An 18,503-nucleotide genomic window follows, 5' to 3' on the forward strand; every position below is an offset into this window, starting at 1 on the left:
GAAACCCACTTCAGACCTAAAGACACATATAGACTGAAAGTGAGAGGATGGAAAAATATATTCCATGCAAATGGGAAACGAAAGCTGCAGTAGCAATCCTCAGATCAGGCAAAGTAGACCTTAAAATAAAGATTACAAGAGATAAGGAAGGACACTATATAATGATCAAGAGATCAATCCAAGAGGAAACCTGCAAAGGGACAACAGAATGAAACAGCCTGAAATCTGATTCCCTAATGTGCCAGATGAGATTTCACCATGTTATTGGAAAAAGACAGTGCGAACAGTAGGATGTCTAGCAAGATTTGTTCTGAAGATTGTCTCCATAATGGTCACACCCTCTTCTCATTCCCCAGTTTCCTTAAGAATTTGTTTTTAATAGTAGCATATCAAGAAATCTTTTGAGAGCATAAAATTACCTCCTTCTTCCAAATGTAGAGAAGGCTCTAGAACATAAAATTGCATCCATGGCTTGAGAACATAAGGGTTTTTTAGTTCCTGGAATGACCAAGCTCTCAGTGGTTGGTTATTTATCGTAAGGGTTTCCCTGGTGGTGCAGAGGTTAAAGCATCTGCCTGCAATGTGGGAGACCTGGGTTCGATCCCTGGGTCAGGAACATCCCCTGGAGAAGGAAGTGGCAACCCACTCCAGTATTCTTGCCTGGAGAATCCCATGGACAGAGGAGCTTGGTGGGCTACAGTCCACAGGTCGCAAAGAGTCAGACACGACTGAGCGACTTCACTTTCACTTCACTTTCAAATAACTGTGAAGGATACGAGTCTTCAGGAAACCAGGGAAGTACCTAGCACGGTCTTGTAGTGGATGATATCAGTCTTTAAGAATTCTTCCAAAGTAATGACACTGAAAGCTACCTTTTAATTTTGTAGCTTTGTTCATTCTATCTCAAGTCTGTGAGGTTAACCAGGACTGACCCATAGGTTGGTCTTCATAAGAGTTTCTTTTTTCGGCTCCCTTTTGGTAGAAGGTGAAGTGTGACTTGCTGTCCAGAAGAACTGCAGGTTGTCATATCGCCCTGCTCACTACAGGTTGAGGTTGTTATGGAGGTTGTTCTGCATCTGATAATGTACAGTCTGCCATTCACTTATAAACCTCCTAAAGTAAGCAGTGGGGGCAGAGGGGGCAGCTTCCCTAGTGGCTCAGTGGTAAAGAATCCACCTGCCAATGCAAGAGACATGAGTTCGACCCCTGGGTTGGGAAGTTCCCCTGGAGAAGGAAGTGGCAACCCACTCCAGCATTCTTGCCTGGAAAATTCCATGGACAGAGGACCGTGGCGGTCTACAGTTCATGGGGTTGCAAAAGAGGCAGACATGACTTAGCAACTAAACAACTACAACAAAAGGAAGCGGGCGACCCACATATCCAAAGTCGCATGTGACCTGGGGCAGATACAAGAATGGAGCTTGCGGCTGGCTGGTTTTTCCAGGTTGGGGAAAAGCTGGGGTGTCTCAGGACTGACTTGCTTGATTCCCAGCTGCACCTCTTCTCATTGCTGGTGTTCAATTAATTAAACACAGAGGCCATCAGACTGAGGACGCTCTGAGGCCATGGTGCTCCAAGTAAGCAAACAAAAACCTAAGGCTGTAAATGCCTCAAGCCTAAGAGATCAAAATCCAAGGACAACCACTCACAAGCAGCTTTAAGCTTTAAGCCAGTCAGTCAATAATTTCCTTGCTCTGCTTCTGCCTTTTCTGTCTCTCTTCAGCTCCTGTTGGCTGAGGGCTCTTAGCCACTTCCGGTCTGGTGGTACTGCCTGATTTTAATCATGGAAGTGAAAGTGAAGTTGCTCAGTCAAGTCCGACTCTTTGCGACCCCATGGACTGTAGCCTACCAGGCTCCTCTGTCTGTGGGATTTTCCAGGCAGTAGTACTGGAGGGGATTGCCATTTCCTTCTCCAGGGGATCTTCCCGACCCAGGGATCGAACTCGGATCTCCCGCATTTTAGACAGACTCTTTACCGTCTGAGCTACATACAGGCTCAAATAAATTCTTCAGATTTTTAATAGGCCTCAGTTTATCTTTTCACACCAGAATGTATCAGTGCTTCAGGGCAGATTGAGGTGAAGGCTTGTGGTCCCAATATTTCTGCCTCTAAATTCTTTATTGTGGACCATTCCTCCCTTGAGCTAGAGCAATGACCCAATTGCCCAGGCCGGTCTTTCACGAGTCCTTTTTTTTTTAAAAAATTTGCGTTTTATTTTCGGCTGTGCTGGGTCTTTGTTGCTGCCTGAGGGCTTTCTCTAGTTTCTGCGAGCAGGGGCTACTCCCTAGCTGCTGTGTGCAGGCTTCTCAATGTGGTGGCTTTTCTTGTAGAGCGTGGGCTCAATCGTTGCAGCTCGGTAGTTGTGGCGCTTGGGCTGGGTTGCCCCGAGGCATGTGAGATCTGTCAGATGCCACCGTCAGAATGACCACGCTCTAGGTTGATGGGTGCCTCCAAGTCAAAGGACCTCAGCTACGTCTCTCCCGTGGGTACCTCAGTGGTTTCTGGTGCTCCGCCTCCCAAAGGCCTTGGAAGTCCACACAGACAAGTCTTTCAGCTGCAGGTATCATGTGCCATTGACTCCATTCCTTCTGTCCTGCTCTGGCCCTGCTTGGGCACATCTGCCGCCTATGGGATTTCTACAGGTTATACTGTAGGTGGGCCACAAGTGCTGCCCCATCACTCACCCAAGTGACTGATCTTTGGAAGCCAGGTGGTATAGACAGCAGGGGGTCATGCCCCCACCCCCTCCGCCCGTGCCATACCTTGTCACCTGAGCCAAGTTCCTGAGATGGCAAGGCAAGGTGTTTGTGACTGGGGCTCACGTACACAGGCCGTATGTCACCCAGAATCCTCCCAGCATCCTATCTCATCCAGAACCTCACACGACTCCGTGGGAGGTGTCCCCTGGCTTACGGCTGCAGCCCCACCAGACACACAGAACCTCAGTCGACAGGTGCACTGAAGGTTTTTGGAAAATTTGTTTCTAATTAAAACAATTCCTTTCGATTTCAATTCTTGCTAAAAAAAAAAACCTCTCTAAAATGCCTGAAGTTACTTTCCTGTCTTAGAATATTCAGTGCCGTGAATCTAAATTCACATAATCCCTTCTCCACCGTCTGACATGGTAGTTCAGTATTTGAAAAACCAGTAGGTTTTTTTTCTTATTAATACATGCTTCTCTGGTGGCTCAGCTGGTAAAGAATCTGCTGCAATGTGGGACACCTGGGTTCAATTCCTGGGTCGGGAAGATCCCCTGGAGGAGGGCATGGCAGCCCACTCCAGTATTCTTGCCTGGAGAATCCCATGGACAGAGGAGCCTGGTGGGCTATAGTCCATGGGGTCACAAAGAGTTGGGCATGGCTGAGCAAAAACACTTTTGCTTCTTATTAATATAAGTGTATAGGAGCATGTCTGGAAAGTAAGGAATTCAGGGCTAAATGAGAACTGAAATCAGAGAATTTTTTTCAATTTAAAATGAGCAAAAACTAAATGCCTCGGTTATTTCCCCCCCCCCCTTTTTAAGTTCAGGACAATGTATTTGCTTAATTTTGAGTTTCAGAGACACAAGCTCTCACTTTTGTGATTATAGTTAGTACCTACAATCCTGAGAAAATTTCTCAGCTATAGTGGAAAGGATATATAACCTGAGTAAACAGGTGTTGGAAGCCTTGGAGGTAAGTTGACACAGGAAATTATAGCCACCAAGCTGCATTGGCAGGCAAAACATTTGTGCAGTAAAGACAGTACAAAACTTTCTGTAGATGTAAGACTTATTCAAGTTTTTGGAACTTCCCATGGTGTCTCTCGGAGAAGGCAGTGGCACCCTCCTCCAGTACTCTTGCCTGGAAAATCCCACGGACCGAGGAGCCTGGTAGGCTGCAGTCCATGAGGTCACTAAGAGTCGGACACGACTGAGTGACTTCACTTTCACTTTTCACTTTCATGCATTGGAGAAGGAGATGGCAACCCACTCCAGTGTTCTTGCCTGGAGAATCCCAGGGACGGGGGAGCCTGGTGGGCTGCCGTCTATGGGGTCACACAGAGTCGGACACGACTGAAGTGACTTAGCAGCAGCAGCAGCATGGTGTCTCTAGTTATTGGATACAGCTGGGAAAGGACCGCTATTAAACTTCCAGGGCTGGTCCTGTGCTGCTTTGAAAAGTGTGGGAGCAGCACTCAGATTTTTGGGGTATGCTCCATTGCTCTTTGTTGCGGGGTTTGCACTGAGGACGCTGTTGTCTGAAGTTTCCATCTTCTGGGCTGCTCCGTGCCTGGTCCTTCAGTTGGAGATGGTAGGCTTTTTGGGGGGCTTTGGTCTATGCTTGTTGGGGTTTCTGACTGTGGTATTTTCAGGAGGATATGAAGCAAACAGAAAACTCAGAAACTCACCACCATGTTGTTCCTTGGATCTCATGGTCCCCTGACAGTCTGCCTTCTTTTCTCTGTCTTTCAAAAGCTCCTTGTGTTTGTTTTATATATAATGCCCAGAATTTTAAGTGCCGTGTATATGTGTGTTAGTTGGTTGGGCGTGTCTGACTCTTTGCAATCTCATAGACTGTAGCCCACCAGGCTCCTCCGTCCATGGGATTCTCCAGGCAACAATACTGGAGCAGGTTGCCATTCTCTTCTCCAGGGGATCTTCCCGACCCAGGGATCGGGCCCAGCTCTCCCGAATTGTGGGCAGATTCTTTACCGTCTGAGCCACCATTGCTTAGTGGGAAAATTACATCTAGTCCATGTTGCCAGGGTCTAACTTCATTTTTACCCAAGGTTTCTACAAAGAGCTATTTGCCCTGATCTATTAATAAGTATCTGGGTAGCTTGTGTGTTTTGTTTTTAACTTTGCTGCCTTCTAAAGCAATCTTGAGGGGGTTTTATTTATGTTACTGAATGCAGGGCCTTGTGGTGTCATCCTTGGCTTTCTTTTGACCCTCTTTGGATTAACGTGTGTCATTTACACTTCAACCTGTTTTAAGAGAAGCTCTCTTGGGCTGTGGTAACAGCAGAGCAATGCTGTAACTCCCAGGGCTCAAGACGCAGTGTCCAGCTGGCCCCCAGGCCACCCTACCCCAACCTTCAGAGCCAGTGTTCCCAGTTTTTAACCAACTTACTTCATCTTCGAAGACCTCATCACCTTCCAGTGTGCCGATGGGATCTTTTAATACACGATCCCAAAAGCTCTCTTTGTAATCAGACTCTGTGGCTTTCAGTGGTGGAAGGCACAGCCAAAGGAGAGGCATTTGGAAAAGGAGCCGAAACGACAAACAAACAAAAACGAAAAGAGAAACAGATTTACGGCATTTACACTTGACCTTTTAACGACAAATGCAGAGGTCATCAATAAGACTTTAAATTCATCAAACCACTTAAAATTTGACTTGGAGACATTAGTAAAACAGGAATGAAAGGGTATCTCAGTGGCAGATTTAGGAAAGTGTGTGTTTCTGGTGGTCAGGGAAGGTGCATCTGACAAAGTGACATTTGAGTGAGTCCTGCACGAAGCGAGGGAGTGAGCAGGCAGATGGCTGGGGAAGACCATCCCTGGTGGGGGGGGGGGCAGAGGAGGTGCAAAGCCCCTGAGGTGGGAGGGAGTGGGAGCCTGTCGAGGTATCTGACAAACTGCACGAGGCGCAGTGTGTGCGGAGGGGAGTGAGAGAGAGGTGAGCTGGGAGGGCCAAGGCCAGCTCTCAGAGGACCTAGTAGGCCCTGGGGAGGAATTTAGATCTTATTCCCAGAGAGATTTATTCTGACTGAGTGTGATTTTCTCTTGGAAATCCTGAGAAATATTCCTGTCTCCTTTCAGTTTTGTCAAAAATTGCCCATCTCCAGAATTGCAGATGGTTCGTAATTGCTAATTAAAGCGTTAAGAGATGAATCCCCAAGCCAGTGAGCTTAAAAATAACAAAAAACAAGTCTCTGAGAGATAGCAGATGCCTTTGTTCTCAAGGTCAAACACAGCCTGGTGACGGTAGGCCAGGAGAGGGGCTGGAGACCTCCAGTGTGGACGGGGTGCGACTTGAATGGAGGAACGGATAGTTACAACTTGGGCCTGGATTCCCTGCTCCAGGAAAGGTGTGGATCCTGAGGCGGAGCCGGGGGGACAGGGCTCGTACACGATGATTGGAACCCCGGGGAAATTATGGTGGTCTCTGTCTTGGCTCCAGGATGACACCAGCCCCTCCTCGCTGGGCCATCCAGAAAGCCCTGCACATCTACCGGGGGTGATGCTGGGCTGACTGAGTCTATCTGATGGGTCTCTGGGGGTGGAGACGGGTGTTCTTTGTGATCTCCATACATGATATCTCTGCACTGCCTCTGGACTTTGGTTCACTAATGGAAACGCTGACTCCTCTGGGCCCCTGGAGGGATGGTGAGCTCCACCCAGCTGGATCTGCCTGTCCTGACATCAGGCCAGGGGCCTCTCTGCCTGCAGACCTCCCACCCCAGCCTCGGCTTGTTCCTGGTGGAAACCTGCCTCATTGCAGGGGCCCCTGTGTGGCCAGAGTGCCCCCTCGCCCCCACGCTGGTAGTTCTTTCCCGCCAAGTCCTTCCAAGCACACACCCTCTCCACTCACACTCAGCAAAGGCAGGGGCCCTTGCGGCTCCATTCCAGAACACTGTGTCCCCAGACTGTCCGCCTGGGCTGTGGCCTGGAGAAGTTTCTTCCTGTTGAGAAAACCTGCCGAGAACCCACGGGGATTCAGGCAAGCCCTCAGGAGAAGTAGTGGAGCTGGCAGAAGGCGAGTCTGGGGAGGCCGGGCGCAGAGTCCCCGAGCAAGGTTCTCTGCGGACGTGCCTGCCGGCCACAGAGGAGAGGAGCCTGCCTCTGACCCTGCTAGCTCCGCAGCTCCCTGTGATTTGTCAGTGCTGTCTTTTAATAGGCTTTATTGAAAAATAGACACTTAATTTGAGGGGGTGGAAAACAGAAGTAGGTGTTTGTCAAGGGAAGAAGGGGACTTGGCAGGCCAGAATTGGGAGCAGCCGTGTTCAGAGGCATTTGTTTCCTCGAAATCATTAACCTTATTAGCATCAACCGGCCCGTCTAGTGTCAAGACAAGCCCAGTAAATCCTCAGGAACGCAGCCTTAACTGTGGCAGGAGGAGAAGGAAGAGCTTTAGTCCTGATTAACGTTCCCTTTGGGGATTTCTGTCAACCTCTACCTTTGTTCTAGTGGGATTATCTTCCCCTCCTATGGGAGGACTGGGGAGGTGGGGGAGGTGTCAGGCCAGGTTCCCCGAGGGGTGGCCCTGTAACCCAGGGCCTTCCCAGCGGGTCACTCAGCCCTTTGCACCCTGGGCCCCTCGTCCATGTAGCGGGGACCATGGAGCTCATCTTCAGGGCGGCTCAGGGGACCAGCGCCAACGCGACGAGGCCGGGCACACAGCACTCCCTGGAGTGGGACGTCTCTCCCGGGCTGATTACCAACAGGTCTTAACTCCTTTCCTCCCAGTCAATGGCTCTCCTCTAACAGCTGTTTTCTCCTGACAGAAGGACACCTCCTGAATTTGGGGTGGATGTTGGAGTCCTGTGTGTTTGCCGCACAGGGCAGATCCCCGCGTTCTAAACCAGGACACGGAGGAGAGAAGCAGTAGGCGACTGCCCCCGGGCCGGCTTGGAGAAGTGGGCACAGGGGTGAAACTCGGGCCTGTTGCCCGCTCCGCCACCCTGCCTGTAGGAGTTGCTGCCGGGAGCTTGTGAGAAACACGGACCCTCGGGCCCCTGGACTCAGGGTCTGCGTTTTAACAAAAGGCCTGGGTGAATGCTCTGCCTAGGAGAGTCTGAGCAGCGCTAGCCTGCCCTGGCTCTCTCCTCTCTGGAAATGGAATAAGATCGAGAAGATTCTAGAGTGAGAAAGAGTTTGTTTGATAAGCCTCCTGTGCGGGTAACCCTGCTCCTCCCTGCCCCCATCCCAGCAGTTCACCCTCCCTCCGTTGTTTCTGTTCGATAAAAGGATGTGTGCGTGCTAAGTCGCTTCAGTCGTGTCCCACTCTTTCCGATCACATGGACTGTAGCCCGCCAGGCTCCTCTGTCCATGGGATTCTCCAGGCCGGAGTACCGGAGTGGGCTGCCACGCCTGCCTCCAAACCATAGGCTAGGTCTGGTTAATTGCAGGACTTTGGTGGAGCAATGTGCACAAGTTGGGATTCTGCCACCAAAACCCAACCTTCTCCCCTGTCCTTCTCCCTCAGAGGGTTCAGCTGTCCCCTCCTTTAGTAAAAACTGAATCAGGCTCTAAGGGTACCATTTGAGGGGCTCTAATTCATTCCCTGCCAAGATGCCATGGAATGAGTCTGTCTGGAGGGACCCGTGCATCCCAGTTAAGCCCTGCTGCCCAGACTTCAGAGAAGCTAGTCATTGACTGCCTGCTACTGCTAAATCGCTTCAGACGTGTCTGACTCTGTGCGAGCCTGGCCCCCCTTGAAATGCAGGTGTCCCTATACAGACCTTGAGTAGAGAGATGGACTTCTGGGCTGTTCCCAGGCCATTCTTTCTCACTCCCAAGACCCTCTTTCTGTTTCTGTCTCCCCTCTTCAGTTAAGGACAGGGAAGCACATCGGGGTTCGTGGACTGTGTGCCCAGCACTTCCCTTGATTCTCTCTAGGACTCAGCACTGGCCAGACCAGCAAGGCACCCGCCCACCTGGGAGGCACCATTCCCAGACACTCTGCAGGGAGCAGGGATCTTTGGTTAGGTTATGTGGGACTCACCGTTTTCTGCCATTTGAGGTTCTTCACTGGGAACAAAGGCTGAAAACAAATAGGAAAAATGATTAATAGGAGGTGGAATGGTGAACTCTTCACCCTTAAAAGTCTGGAGAGACCAGGGCGGAGACTGCATATTGTAGGATAAGAGGCTCCCGTGATTTTCAGCAGTTGGAGCGGCAGCTCATGCTCAGCAGACATCAAGTCCCCTCCTTTGGTTCACAGTTCGTCTTTTCCACTAGAGTTTACATTCCGAGAGGGTAGGATAGCTTTGTCCATATGAAGATGGACATACCACTGCCGAGTACACGGTAGGTATACAATAAATATAATTTCATATACAGTAGATATCATGGAACAAATTGAGTATGGGTAATCAAATAGTATTCCCTCCCCTTTCAATACTCGATTTTAACTCACAATTAAAAGCATTTTACCCTTTGGTGACATTTCTTCCCTGAGCCTTGCCATCAAGTTCTAGAAATAAGGCTTTGGCCCACTGACCGTAATGAAGGTTGCCCTAGTCTAAAATGATTACTCGAGGACTCTCTCTGGCCTGATGCATGCTAATTCTGTGCTTCTCACCATGTCATAGATGGACCTGAAGCTTCCATGAGTCATTTAAAATCATTGTAAAATCGTAAAGTTAAAATGATACCTTGTGACTCAGACTTGAAGGTGGCCAGCGTCATTGTTGATTCTTCCTCTCCCGGAGATCTTGATTTTGAAAGTACTGTTAAATGACAGAAGAGATGGCCATTGACAGCTTTAACCTTATACTTTTCACTGGGTTCATATTGGACAGTTAGGGTCTGAGGTTCTTTCTTAGCACCCAAAGTTGATCCACAGAGGAGAAAACTTGAGTTGGAGGCCACTGCTGGTATATATATGGGCTTCCTTTGCCCATATCTTCCTCTTAGCTTTGCTGACTTACTCTGGGGCTGCAGTAAACAGTGGCTGGGAAATGCAGGCCCTCTTCTTGTCTGGTCAGTTAGGGTCCCCAGGACAGAGGGGATGGCTGGGGAGACCTGAAGGGTATTCCTCCGTCTATAGGAACCACAGAGCCAAGTGGCTTCCAGGCTGTGTAGGCTTATAACGGGGTACACCTGTCACTGTAGGAAGTGGATGTCTCTTGTGTTTTGTGATCAAGAGCTCCCAGAGAGGAGCAGAATGAGGGCCAGTGGGGAGGCCCTGGGGCCTGGCTAGTACAGATGAGTTATGCCACGAGAGGTTACTATAGTTTTTGAGAACTTTCCTAAAGTTCTTGGTTGAAAGTGAAAGTGTTAGTTGCTCGGTCATATCTGACTGCAATCCCATGAACTGTAGCCTGCTAGGCTCCTCTGTCCATGGGATTTCCCAGGCAAGAATGCTGGAGTGGGTTGCCATTCCCTTCTCCAGGGGATCTTCCTGACCCAGGGATTGAACCCAGGTCTCCTGCATTGCAGACAGTTTCATTACCATCTGAGCCAATGTTTTCTTGAATTGTGTGATCCCTGCTCCTTTTTGCTCCCCTGACCCCTACCTGGAGCCCTGTCTGTGGACATGGATCTTGTCTATGGATGCAAAGCCTCCCTGACGAGGGCAGGATCCATGCTGCCAGCCTGTCAGCTAAGACTGAGCCCTCCGTAGACAGAGAGCTCTCTGACTACTGAAAAGTGAAGTCGCTCACTTGTGTCCAACTCTCTGGGACCCCATGGACTGTAGCCCACCAGGCTCCTCCATCCAGGGGATTCTCCAAGAATACTGGAGTGGGTTGCCATTTCCTTCTCCAGAGGATCTTCCCGACCCAGGGATCGAACCCGGGTCTCCCGCATCATAGGCAGATGCCTTACCATCTGAGCCACCAGGGAAGTAGTTCTCTGACTACTAAGAATATGCATTCTACTGTGCACGGCTCCGGCTGTTGGGACCCGTTTCCTTTTCTTAACCAATTTTCCTCAAGCTGCCTTGTTCCAGCCCTTCTGTGCAGATGGGGAGGCCAGGTCTCGTTTTCTCGTTTTGTGTGGCAGCTCATCAGGTATTCGAAGACACTTATTCTGTCTCAGACTCACGTGTCTTCCAGACTTAACGCCCTCGTTTGCTTCAGCAGTTGTCTGTGGCGATGTTACCTCCAGGCCGGCCTCACACCAGCTTCTCCTCTGAGTCCCAGCTAGTCCACTTCTGGTCCCCATGGAGGGTGGAATCCTTCTAAGTGAACAGCGCCCTGGGCTGCTCTTGGGGTGCAGGCTGCAGCAGGACTCATCTCCCTCTACAAACCCTTGTAGTTGTTTCTGCTTATATGAAGCTTCTGGCTGTCACATCAGTCATCCTGTTGACGTATGGAGCCTGTGGTTGAGTAAGTCATCTAGACCAGACAGGGCTTTCCCTCCTTGTCCTCCTTTCTGTATCTGTGGGCCTACAAGCAGGGTCTAATCTAAATGAGCATTCTATTTTATTTAGCCAGTCCTGATCCAGTGTTTCTGGCTGTCAAGATCTTTCAGAATCTGATCACATTATCATCATGACTCAACCGCCTCCAGTTGTGTACAGATATCAGTATTCCTCCTACATCTGTATCTGAGTCTATGATAAAATATTGTGCTGGACGGAGCACCGTGGCCCCCAACTGGAAAATGGGTGGACTCGATCCTTACACAGATTCTTCGGACGCTTATTCCACAGCGGCCACGCCGTCATGATCGTGATGCTCCCACCTCGCGTTTGTCTATCTTGTCTGTAGCAACATCAGGAAGGCTCTGAAAATGAAACATGTTTTGGAACTCAGGCCTCCTGCTTTACCACAGCTCCTGATTTAATGACCTTGTCACAAAGTGACGTAAGAGCCAGCATCACTCGATCTGCTCTTTTTTCTTAAAGTATTTATTTGTGGCTGCACGGCGTCTTTGTTGCTGCACGGGCTTTGCTCTAGTCTCGGCTGGCGTGGCCGCGTGTGGGCTGCTCGTGGCGGTGGCTTCTCTTGTTGCAGAGCACGGGCTCTAGGCGGGCAGGCTTCAGTAGCTGTGGCTCACGGACTTCATTGCTCCTCAGCATGTGGGGTCTTCCCAGACCAGGGATGAAACCTGTGTCCCCTGCATTGGCAAGAAGATTAGTAACCACTGGACCACCAGGGAAGTCCTTGATCGATTCTTACTGACCCTGTGCTGGCTCCTCCTGGTCATTTTGCTCTCAGTATTTGGCCCAGGTTGATCATAGACTGTTCTCCACGTGTACGAGTGTCTGCATACGGCTCCTTGCCAACCAAGACCGTCTCCTGAGGGAAGGGTGCACCCTCTCATCATCATATCTGATCGGGAGTCTGAAGAGGACTCAACAGCAGTTTCACAAGCATGTAACAAATATTTATGGGTGCTTATTGTGTCTGTGTGTGTGGGGAGGCACCAAGTTTTGAGGATTTCTACCAGCGGGGATATAATGCTCTGTGTTAGAATTTCTGGTATACTTTGTTTATGATCCTGCTCTGTGCTTGGCGGTGTAGACACCTGGGGCCATAAATAGTCATTCCGGTCCTCCTCCAGCCTGCTTCATCACCCAAGCCATGAGGCATTTCTGGTGCCTTTAGCATTCCTTCCACGTCAGACCTGCCACTCTCTGTAGTAATAGGTTTCAAGGATTTATTTATCTGGGTGTTATACCTCCATGTTTGTTTCAAAGTGCTGTTTATAGAGTCCATGTAAAGTGCTGTCTCCGGTGCCTGGGGTTGCATTTGTTGTTCAGTCACTAAGTCCTCTCTGACTCTGCAACCCTGGGACTGTAGCATTACCAGGCTCCTCTGTCCTCCACTATCTCCCAGAGGTTGCTCAGATTCATGTCCACTGAGTCAGTGATGCCATCCAACTATCTCATCCTCTGCTGCCCCTTTCTCCTTCTTGAGTCTTTCCCAGCATCAAAGTCTTTTCCAGTGAGTCAGCTCTTCTCATGAGTTGGCCAAAGGACTGGAGCTTCAGCTTCAGCATCAGTCCTTCCCATGAATATCCAGGGTTGGTTTCCTATAGGACTGACTGGTTTGATCTTCTTGCTGTCCAGGGGATTCTTAAAAGTCTTCTCCAACACCACAATTTGAAAGCATCAATTCTTCAGTGCTCAGCCTTCTTTATGGTCCAAATCTCACATCCATACATGACTACTGGAAAAACCATAGCTTTGACTATACAGACCTATGTTGGAAAAATGATGTCTCTGCTTTTTAATATGCTGTCTAGGTTTGTCACAGCTTTCCTTCCAAGGAGCAAGTGTCTTTTAATTTCAGGCTGTAGTCACTGTCTGCAGTGATTTTGGAGCCCAAGAAAATAAAGTCTGACACTATTTCCATTGTCTCCCCATCTATTTGCCATGAAGTGATGGGACTGGATGCCATGACCTTAGTTTTCTGAATGGTGAGTTTCAACTCCATGGAGAGTATGGGGTTGAATAGTCCCATAATAAAAAGAGGCTTTAAAAATAGGAATCTATCACCGATGAAATCCATTCTACCCTAGAGCTTCGCTGGTTCTCCAGCACTCTTGTGCTGAGAATCCTCTGGGGATCTTGTTAAGGATGCAGGCAGGGATTGTTAAGAAAGCCTGGGAATCTGCATCTTTACAGGCAGCGGGTGCTGGGGATGCCCAGTCCTGGACCCTGAGCACCATCGCCACCAACACTCCCCTCTGCTCACCCTTGGGGACCCTCTGCCCCCCACAAAACCAGCGCTTTGAGTTGCTTTAGCCTCAATTGTGTTTCTCCAACTAGTGGATGGGCGGCTTTTGCCCTGGGCCAATCAGATTCGTTTTTGCATCTGCCATGCTCAGGAACCCTTAGTATCCTGTCCTCCAGCTGCAGGGGGACTGGCTTTTCTTCATGGCGGGGGTACGTCCCCGTCACACACGGAACATCTTCCCTGTGTCACTTTACTCCACCTTCTCCTAACTAGATCTGACCTCCTGTTTGGAGCTCCATACTTCTGGGGTTCCCCTGGCACCCCACTCCCCATCACTTCCTTTTCACTCTTCACTCTTTCAGAGAAGTCTCTTAATGAGTCTCTTTGCTCCATTCCACTGGCCAGACACAATCATGTAGCTATTGCCAGTAAAATCTGTCCAGTTATCATTTTAGCATTCTCCAAAAGACTGATTGTAAACCATGGGCAGAAGGGAAAAGAAAAACCTTCATACATTTTAGGAAATTGCTGACTTTTCTTTGTGTTCCGATCTCGGCTGTAGCCACCACCCCCATGTCTCTGCAGGAGCCTGGGGTGTGACCTTGACCCTGGCTTAGAGGCTCAACACTCCACACCTTCGGTCCAAGCCACCAGCATCACAGGATCTGATCAGTAGGTATTGCTGTGGGTGGCCAGACTTGTGCTAAACACTGAACACATGTTGAGGACTTCCCTGGTGGTCCAGTGGTTAAGACGCCACACTTCACTGCAGGGGGCACCCCAGTTCCATCCCTGGTTGGGGAAACTAAGATCCCACACGTCATGCGGTGTCATCAAAAAGGAACTCAGTAGTGGAAAGAGAACTTGGCTGGAAAACATGCCCCTACAGTCCAAATACACAGAGCACTTAAAACCTAAATTAGATCCAGACGTGACTGGCTCTATAATTAAGCCTGGAGACCAAAAGGATCGTGAATGAACGTGGCAAATTTCCAGAGGGCCCCTCTCTGAAGGAAGGTGCCCTGTGGAGTGAACAGGCCCCGGTGCCCCTCCCCCACCTCAGCCTCCCTCTGTCTCCTTTCCCTAGCCCACCTCCTTTCAGGCTTAGCGTTGGCACTTTACAGGCGATTACCCAGTAAATGACTTCCAGAATCCTGCTTATGAATATTTAGATAAGTGCTCAGATTTTTTCCCCCAGCCATCACGCTTACTGACTCTGAAATGGTTCCAGTTTTCGGGGCTCCATCGGAGCACAAACCCTGACACAAACCCCACATGCACCGACTTAGCCTGTAAAATCCTCCCCATCGTGTGCTGGCAGCCAGCACCCTGGAACTCCTGGCTCGTGCGGGCTTGCCTCCGCTGCCCCTTCTCCCTCATAGGGTTTCTGGCTCGTAACTTCATTTAAGCCACATTTGAGCTACAAAATTGAGCAGGCACGGATGGGGGCAGGGAAGTGAGGTGCCGGTCGGGAATCCAATTCACTGCTGCCATGACTACAGATGTGAAACTAATGTGTGACGCTGTGATGGATCAATCTCACTAAGGCTGGGTTTAAATTATTAATCATGGTGAGAGAAGATGCCGTTCAGGGGTGCATTCCCAGGATCCTAGGGCAAAGGGCCTTTGGGCTTAGCTGGGCTGAGAATTAAGATCCTCAGTGCAATCTCGCCAAACTGTCTCTTGAGTGTCTCCTAATTGTGGCCACACAAATTCCTGCTGTGGATGGTCTTGGCTCATTCTGAACCAGGGCTGGCTTTGACCACACACGCGGATAGAGATTCTGGGGTGGGTCCCAGTCCTCTCACCATGTGATTATTTAGAGATGGGCTCTGTCCCCAGGGCACTGGCCTGTAATCTGGGAAGGAAATGGCCTGTGTCCCCGCAGGAAATAGGGCCTGTGTTCATGTGGGACAAGAACAGGAAAACTAATAAAGGGACAGGGGAGATGGGAGAAGGTACATAGCACTCTGCTGATGCCCTTTCTCTGAGGGGGTCTAGGATGGAGGGAGGGGGGTCACGGGAACAGGATGGCCCAGGAAGCTGCATGCACCATCAGTCTGGCGGGCAATGCTCCAGCCTCGATGTTCCACCTCCATGGGACCCCCGCGGGGCCATGTCTCCTCAGCACCCCTGGAGCCTGGCCTCGAGGTGGATGTGGGGAGTGGGGTCCCGTACCCATCTTGCTTTCATAAATCCACTCTGTCTGCGTGCTCTGGTCCTGGGACGTCAGAAACTCTCCCTCATGTGTCATAAACGATGAGGATGGCATCGTGTCCTCGAGAAGAGGCCTGCTGCTGGTAGGTTCAGGGGGTGGGAGGAAGGACAGTGAAGAAGGTGGTTACCCGAAGGATGCCAGCCACAGACGGTCCACCTCCAGGCAGGGGCCGGGTTAGAAGCCCCACGGCTGCTGCCTGCAGGGAGGTTGGGGTGGCGGCAGCTGCTCCCTGGCCCGCGCAGACTTCCGCCCATCCCAGGACCATCCCAGGGGAATGGAAAGTAGCCCTGTGGGCCATTCTGGGTGCTGCCTCGCTTAGAGTGAAAGGATCTGCAGACGCCTTCAAAAGCCAGCAGGCCAGGCTTCCGTAATGGACAGTCCAGCATTCCAGAACATTCTCTGCCCCTGCCGGCTCACCACCCTGCTCATTCCAGTCGCCCTTCCCACCTCATGGCTGCCTCAGGCAGAGCAGAACAGCGCTTCAAGTCAACCACTGGGGTCTGTGCCTGCCAGTCCACCCACTGCACCCAGCACCATTTTCAGGGAAGGTTTTGCAGGGCCCGAGGACAGGCCCTTGGGTGTGAGCTGCAGACCCTGCTACCTGGGAGCTCGGGATCGAAAAGGGTCCCAGCACCCTGCCTCGCATTGTGCCCTTCCTCAGGAACCTCTGCTAAGTAGGCAGGAAACCACGTCGGAGGGATGAGAGGGGCTTTTGACTCTAAAGTCATGTCATGTCGACTGGCCCCGTTGGCAGAGGCAGGCGTGAGGGAAATGCCCAGCTGATAAGGGGGCAGTGACTATGGACGGTAGAAAGGAAGTAGACTTTGGAGTCAGCTGGTCCGAGTTGGTGTCTTGGCTCTTCTGAGTAGAGTGGAGTAACCTTGGGTAAGCCCCTTGACTTCTCCATGCCTTGGTTTCCACACCATTTTTTTTTTTAATTGGAGGATAACTGCTTTACTATGCTCTGTTGGTTTCTGCCGTCCCACACTGTGACTCAGCCAGAAGAATACGTATAACGCCTCCCTCTTGAACTCCCCCCCAACCCCACCCAGCCCCTCCCGCTAGGCTGTCACAGAGTGCCAGGCTGGGCTCCTTGTGTTACAGAGCAGCTTCCCGCATGGTAACCAAACGGTGAAAACCGTAATTCAAAAAGACGCCCATACCCCAGTGTTCCACACCTTTTAGATATTTCCCCCCGGCACCAGATCTCCATAGGTGAGGACAAAATGGGAGTGGGCAGCGTTGGCTCTTAGAGGCAGTGTTGTTTTTAGAGGCAGAGTAAGAAGTTCAACGGCCCTTCACGAGATGGGCTGGTTCCCTGTGGGGCTCAGGGTTCCCTGATGCAGGGAAGGCCCCACAGGAACGCCGTTCTCCCTTCAGCATCTGCAGGCGTTACAGGCAGATTTGTGCCACCTCCCGGGGCCCGGGGGCGGGTCTGTGCTGGCCGGCAGGCCCGGGCAGAGTGGCTGTGTTCTCAGGGTGCGCTACTGGGCAGGGGCCCCAGGGCAAGCGGCAAGATGCGCGGGTTTCAGTCAAGTGACCACAGGGGTCAAGAACTAGCGGAGAAGGGTGAGCTTTCCCAGCAGATGTCAAGTCTTGCCCTGCTCTCGGCCTTGAGGCCGCATCATGGGACTCCTTTGAGTTCAGTGTCTTATCCTGCTGGTGGGATGTTGCTGGGATTCAAGGAGATAATACAAGTCCCTGTGGACAGACCTTGAGAAGTCAAAGCGGCCGGCTGACAGGCGCCAGGATTGTGCTTGAGGTCACAGAGGGCCGCTCTGGTCATGCTCATTCTCGTGTACACTTGCCCTCCCTGCCACGCCTGCCCAGGGCTGGGACGATGCAGGGTCCCCTGGGGTGCCTGCCAGGGCTCTGCTGTGACCTTAGCACCTGGGAAACCAGGCTGCATTGCCAAACACCAGCGCCCTGCTTTATCAGCAATGCAGGGACGCAGGACGGAGCCCTGGTCCTAGAGTCCATGTCTGCTCCTGCAGCTGCCTCACAGCGGAGACGGGCCCTGGTGTGTGCCCGGGCACCGTCACGGCAGGTGTGCAGAAGTGCGTGGGCTGGGGGCAGGTGCTTTCCTGCTTACGAGGAACCCAGGAAACACTTGACCTGAGTCTGTGCCCCCTCCCCGCTGACCTTAGCAAACACACCCGTGGGACACTTCTTGCCCAAAGGGATTTGTGGAGATTTCGGTCTCTTAGCAGCCTTGGGTGAGGAAAATCCAGGGCCTCTCTGAGCACCCCAGGCTCAGCCTTGGACCCTGGGGAGCCAAACTGAACTGCCTGGGGGTAGACCCAGGGGAGGCCTGGGGACAGAAGCACACTCAGCAGCAATACGGCTGAAAGACTGGACGGGCACTTGTGTTGGGAACAAAGCTGACCAGGCATCCTGCTCCTCGTCCTACATGTGTTAAGTTTTCTACGTGGCGGCTCTTGGGGAGCAGAATGGAGGCTAACAGTGACCCACAGCCCTTACTGCACATACCCCGGGTGGTAACCATGGCTACACTGCACCCCCACGAGTTCAGTTCAGTTCAGTCGCTCAGTCGTGTCCGACTCTTTGAGACCCCATGAACCGCAGCACACCAGGCCTCCCTGTCCATCACCAACTCCCGGATTCGCCCTAAACTCATGTCCATTGAGTCAGTGATACCATCCAACCATCTCATCCTCTGTCATCCCCTTCTCCTCCTGCCTTCAATCTTTCCCAGCATCAGTGTCTTTTCCAATGAGTCAGCTCTTTGCATCAGGTGGCCAAAGTATTGGAGTTTCAGCTTCAGCATCAGTCCTTCCAATGAATATTCAGGACTGATCTCCTTCAGAATGGACTGGTTGGATCTCCTTGCAGTCCAAGGGACTCTCAAGAGTCTTCTCCAACACCACAGTTCAGAAGCATCAATTCTTCGGCACTCAGCTTTCTTCATAGTCCAACTCTCTCATCCAT

The 18,503-nt window shown here is 51.1% G+C and overlaps 1 protein-coding gene across 1 annotated transcript in view; it reads right to left on the reverse strand.

Annotated features, from left to right (window-relative positions):
* The window catches only part of ERICH6B (glutamate rich 6B), a 53,142-nt gene that overhangs the window by 25,830 nt on the left and 8,809 nt on the right, over window positions 1-18,503 (reverse strand). The window contains exons 3-5 of the mRNA XM_040266712.1: window positions 9,376-9,436; window positions 8,710-8,812; window positions 5,113-5,204 (exon numbers count right to left, since the gene is read on the reverse strand). Of these exons, the coding sequence (XP_040122646.1) occupies window positions 5,113-5,204; window positions 8,710-8,812; window positions 9,376-9,436 (256 nt within the window). The remainder of the gene's footprint in view (window positions 1-5,112; window positions 5,205-8,709; window positions 8,813-9,375; window positions 9,437-18,503) is intronic.

The sequence above is a fragment of the Oryx dammah genome, unplaced genomic scaffold (assembly GCF_014754425.2).
Source record: "Oryx dammah isolate SB20612 unplaced genomic scaffold, SCBI_Odam_1.1 HiC_scaffold_24, whole genome shotgun sequence".
NCBI lineage: Eukaryota > Metazoa > Chordata > Mammalia > Artiodactyla > Bovidae > Oryx > Oryx dammah.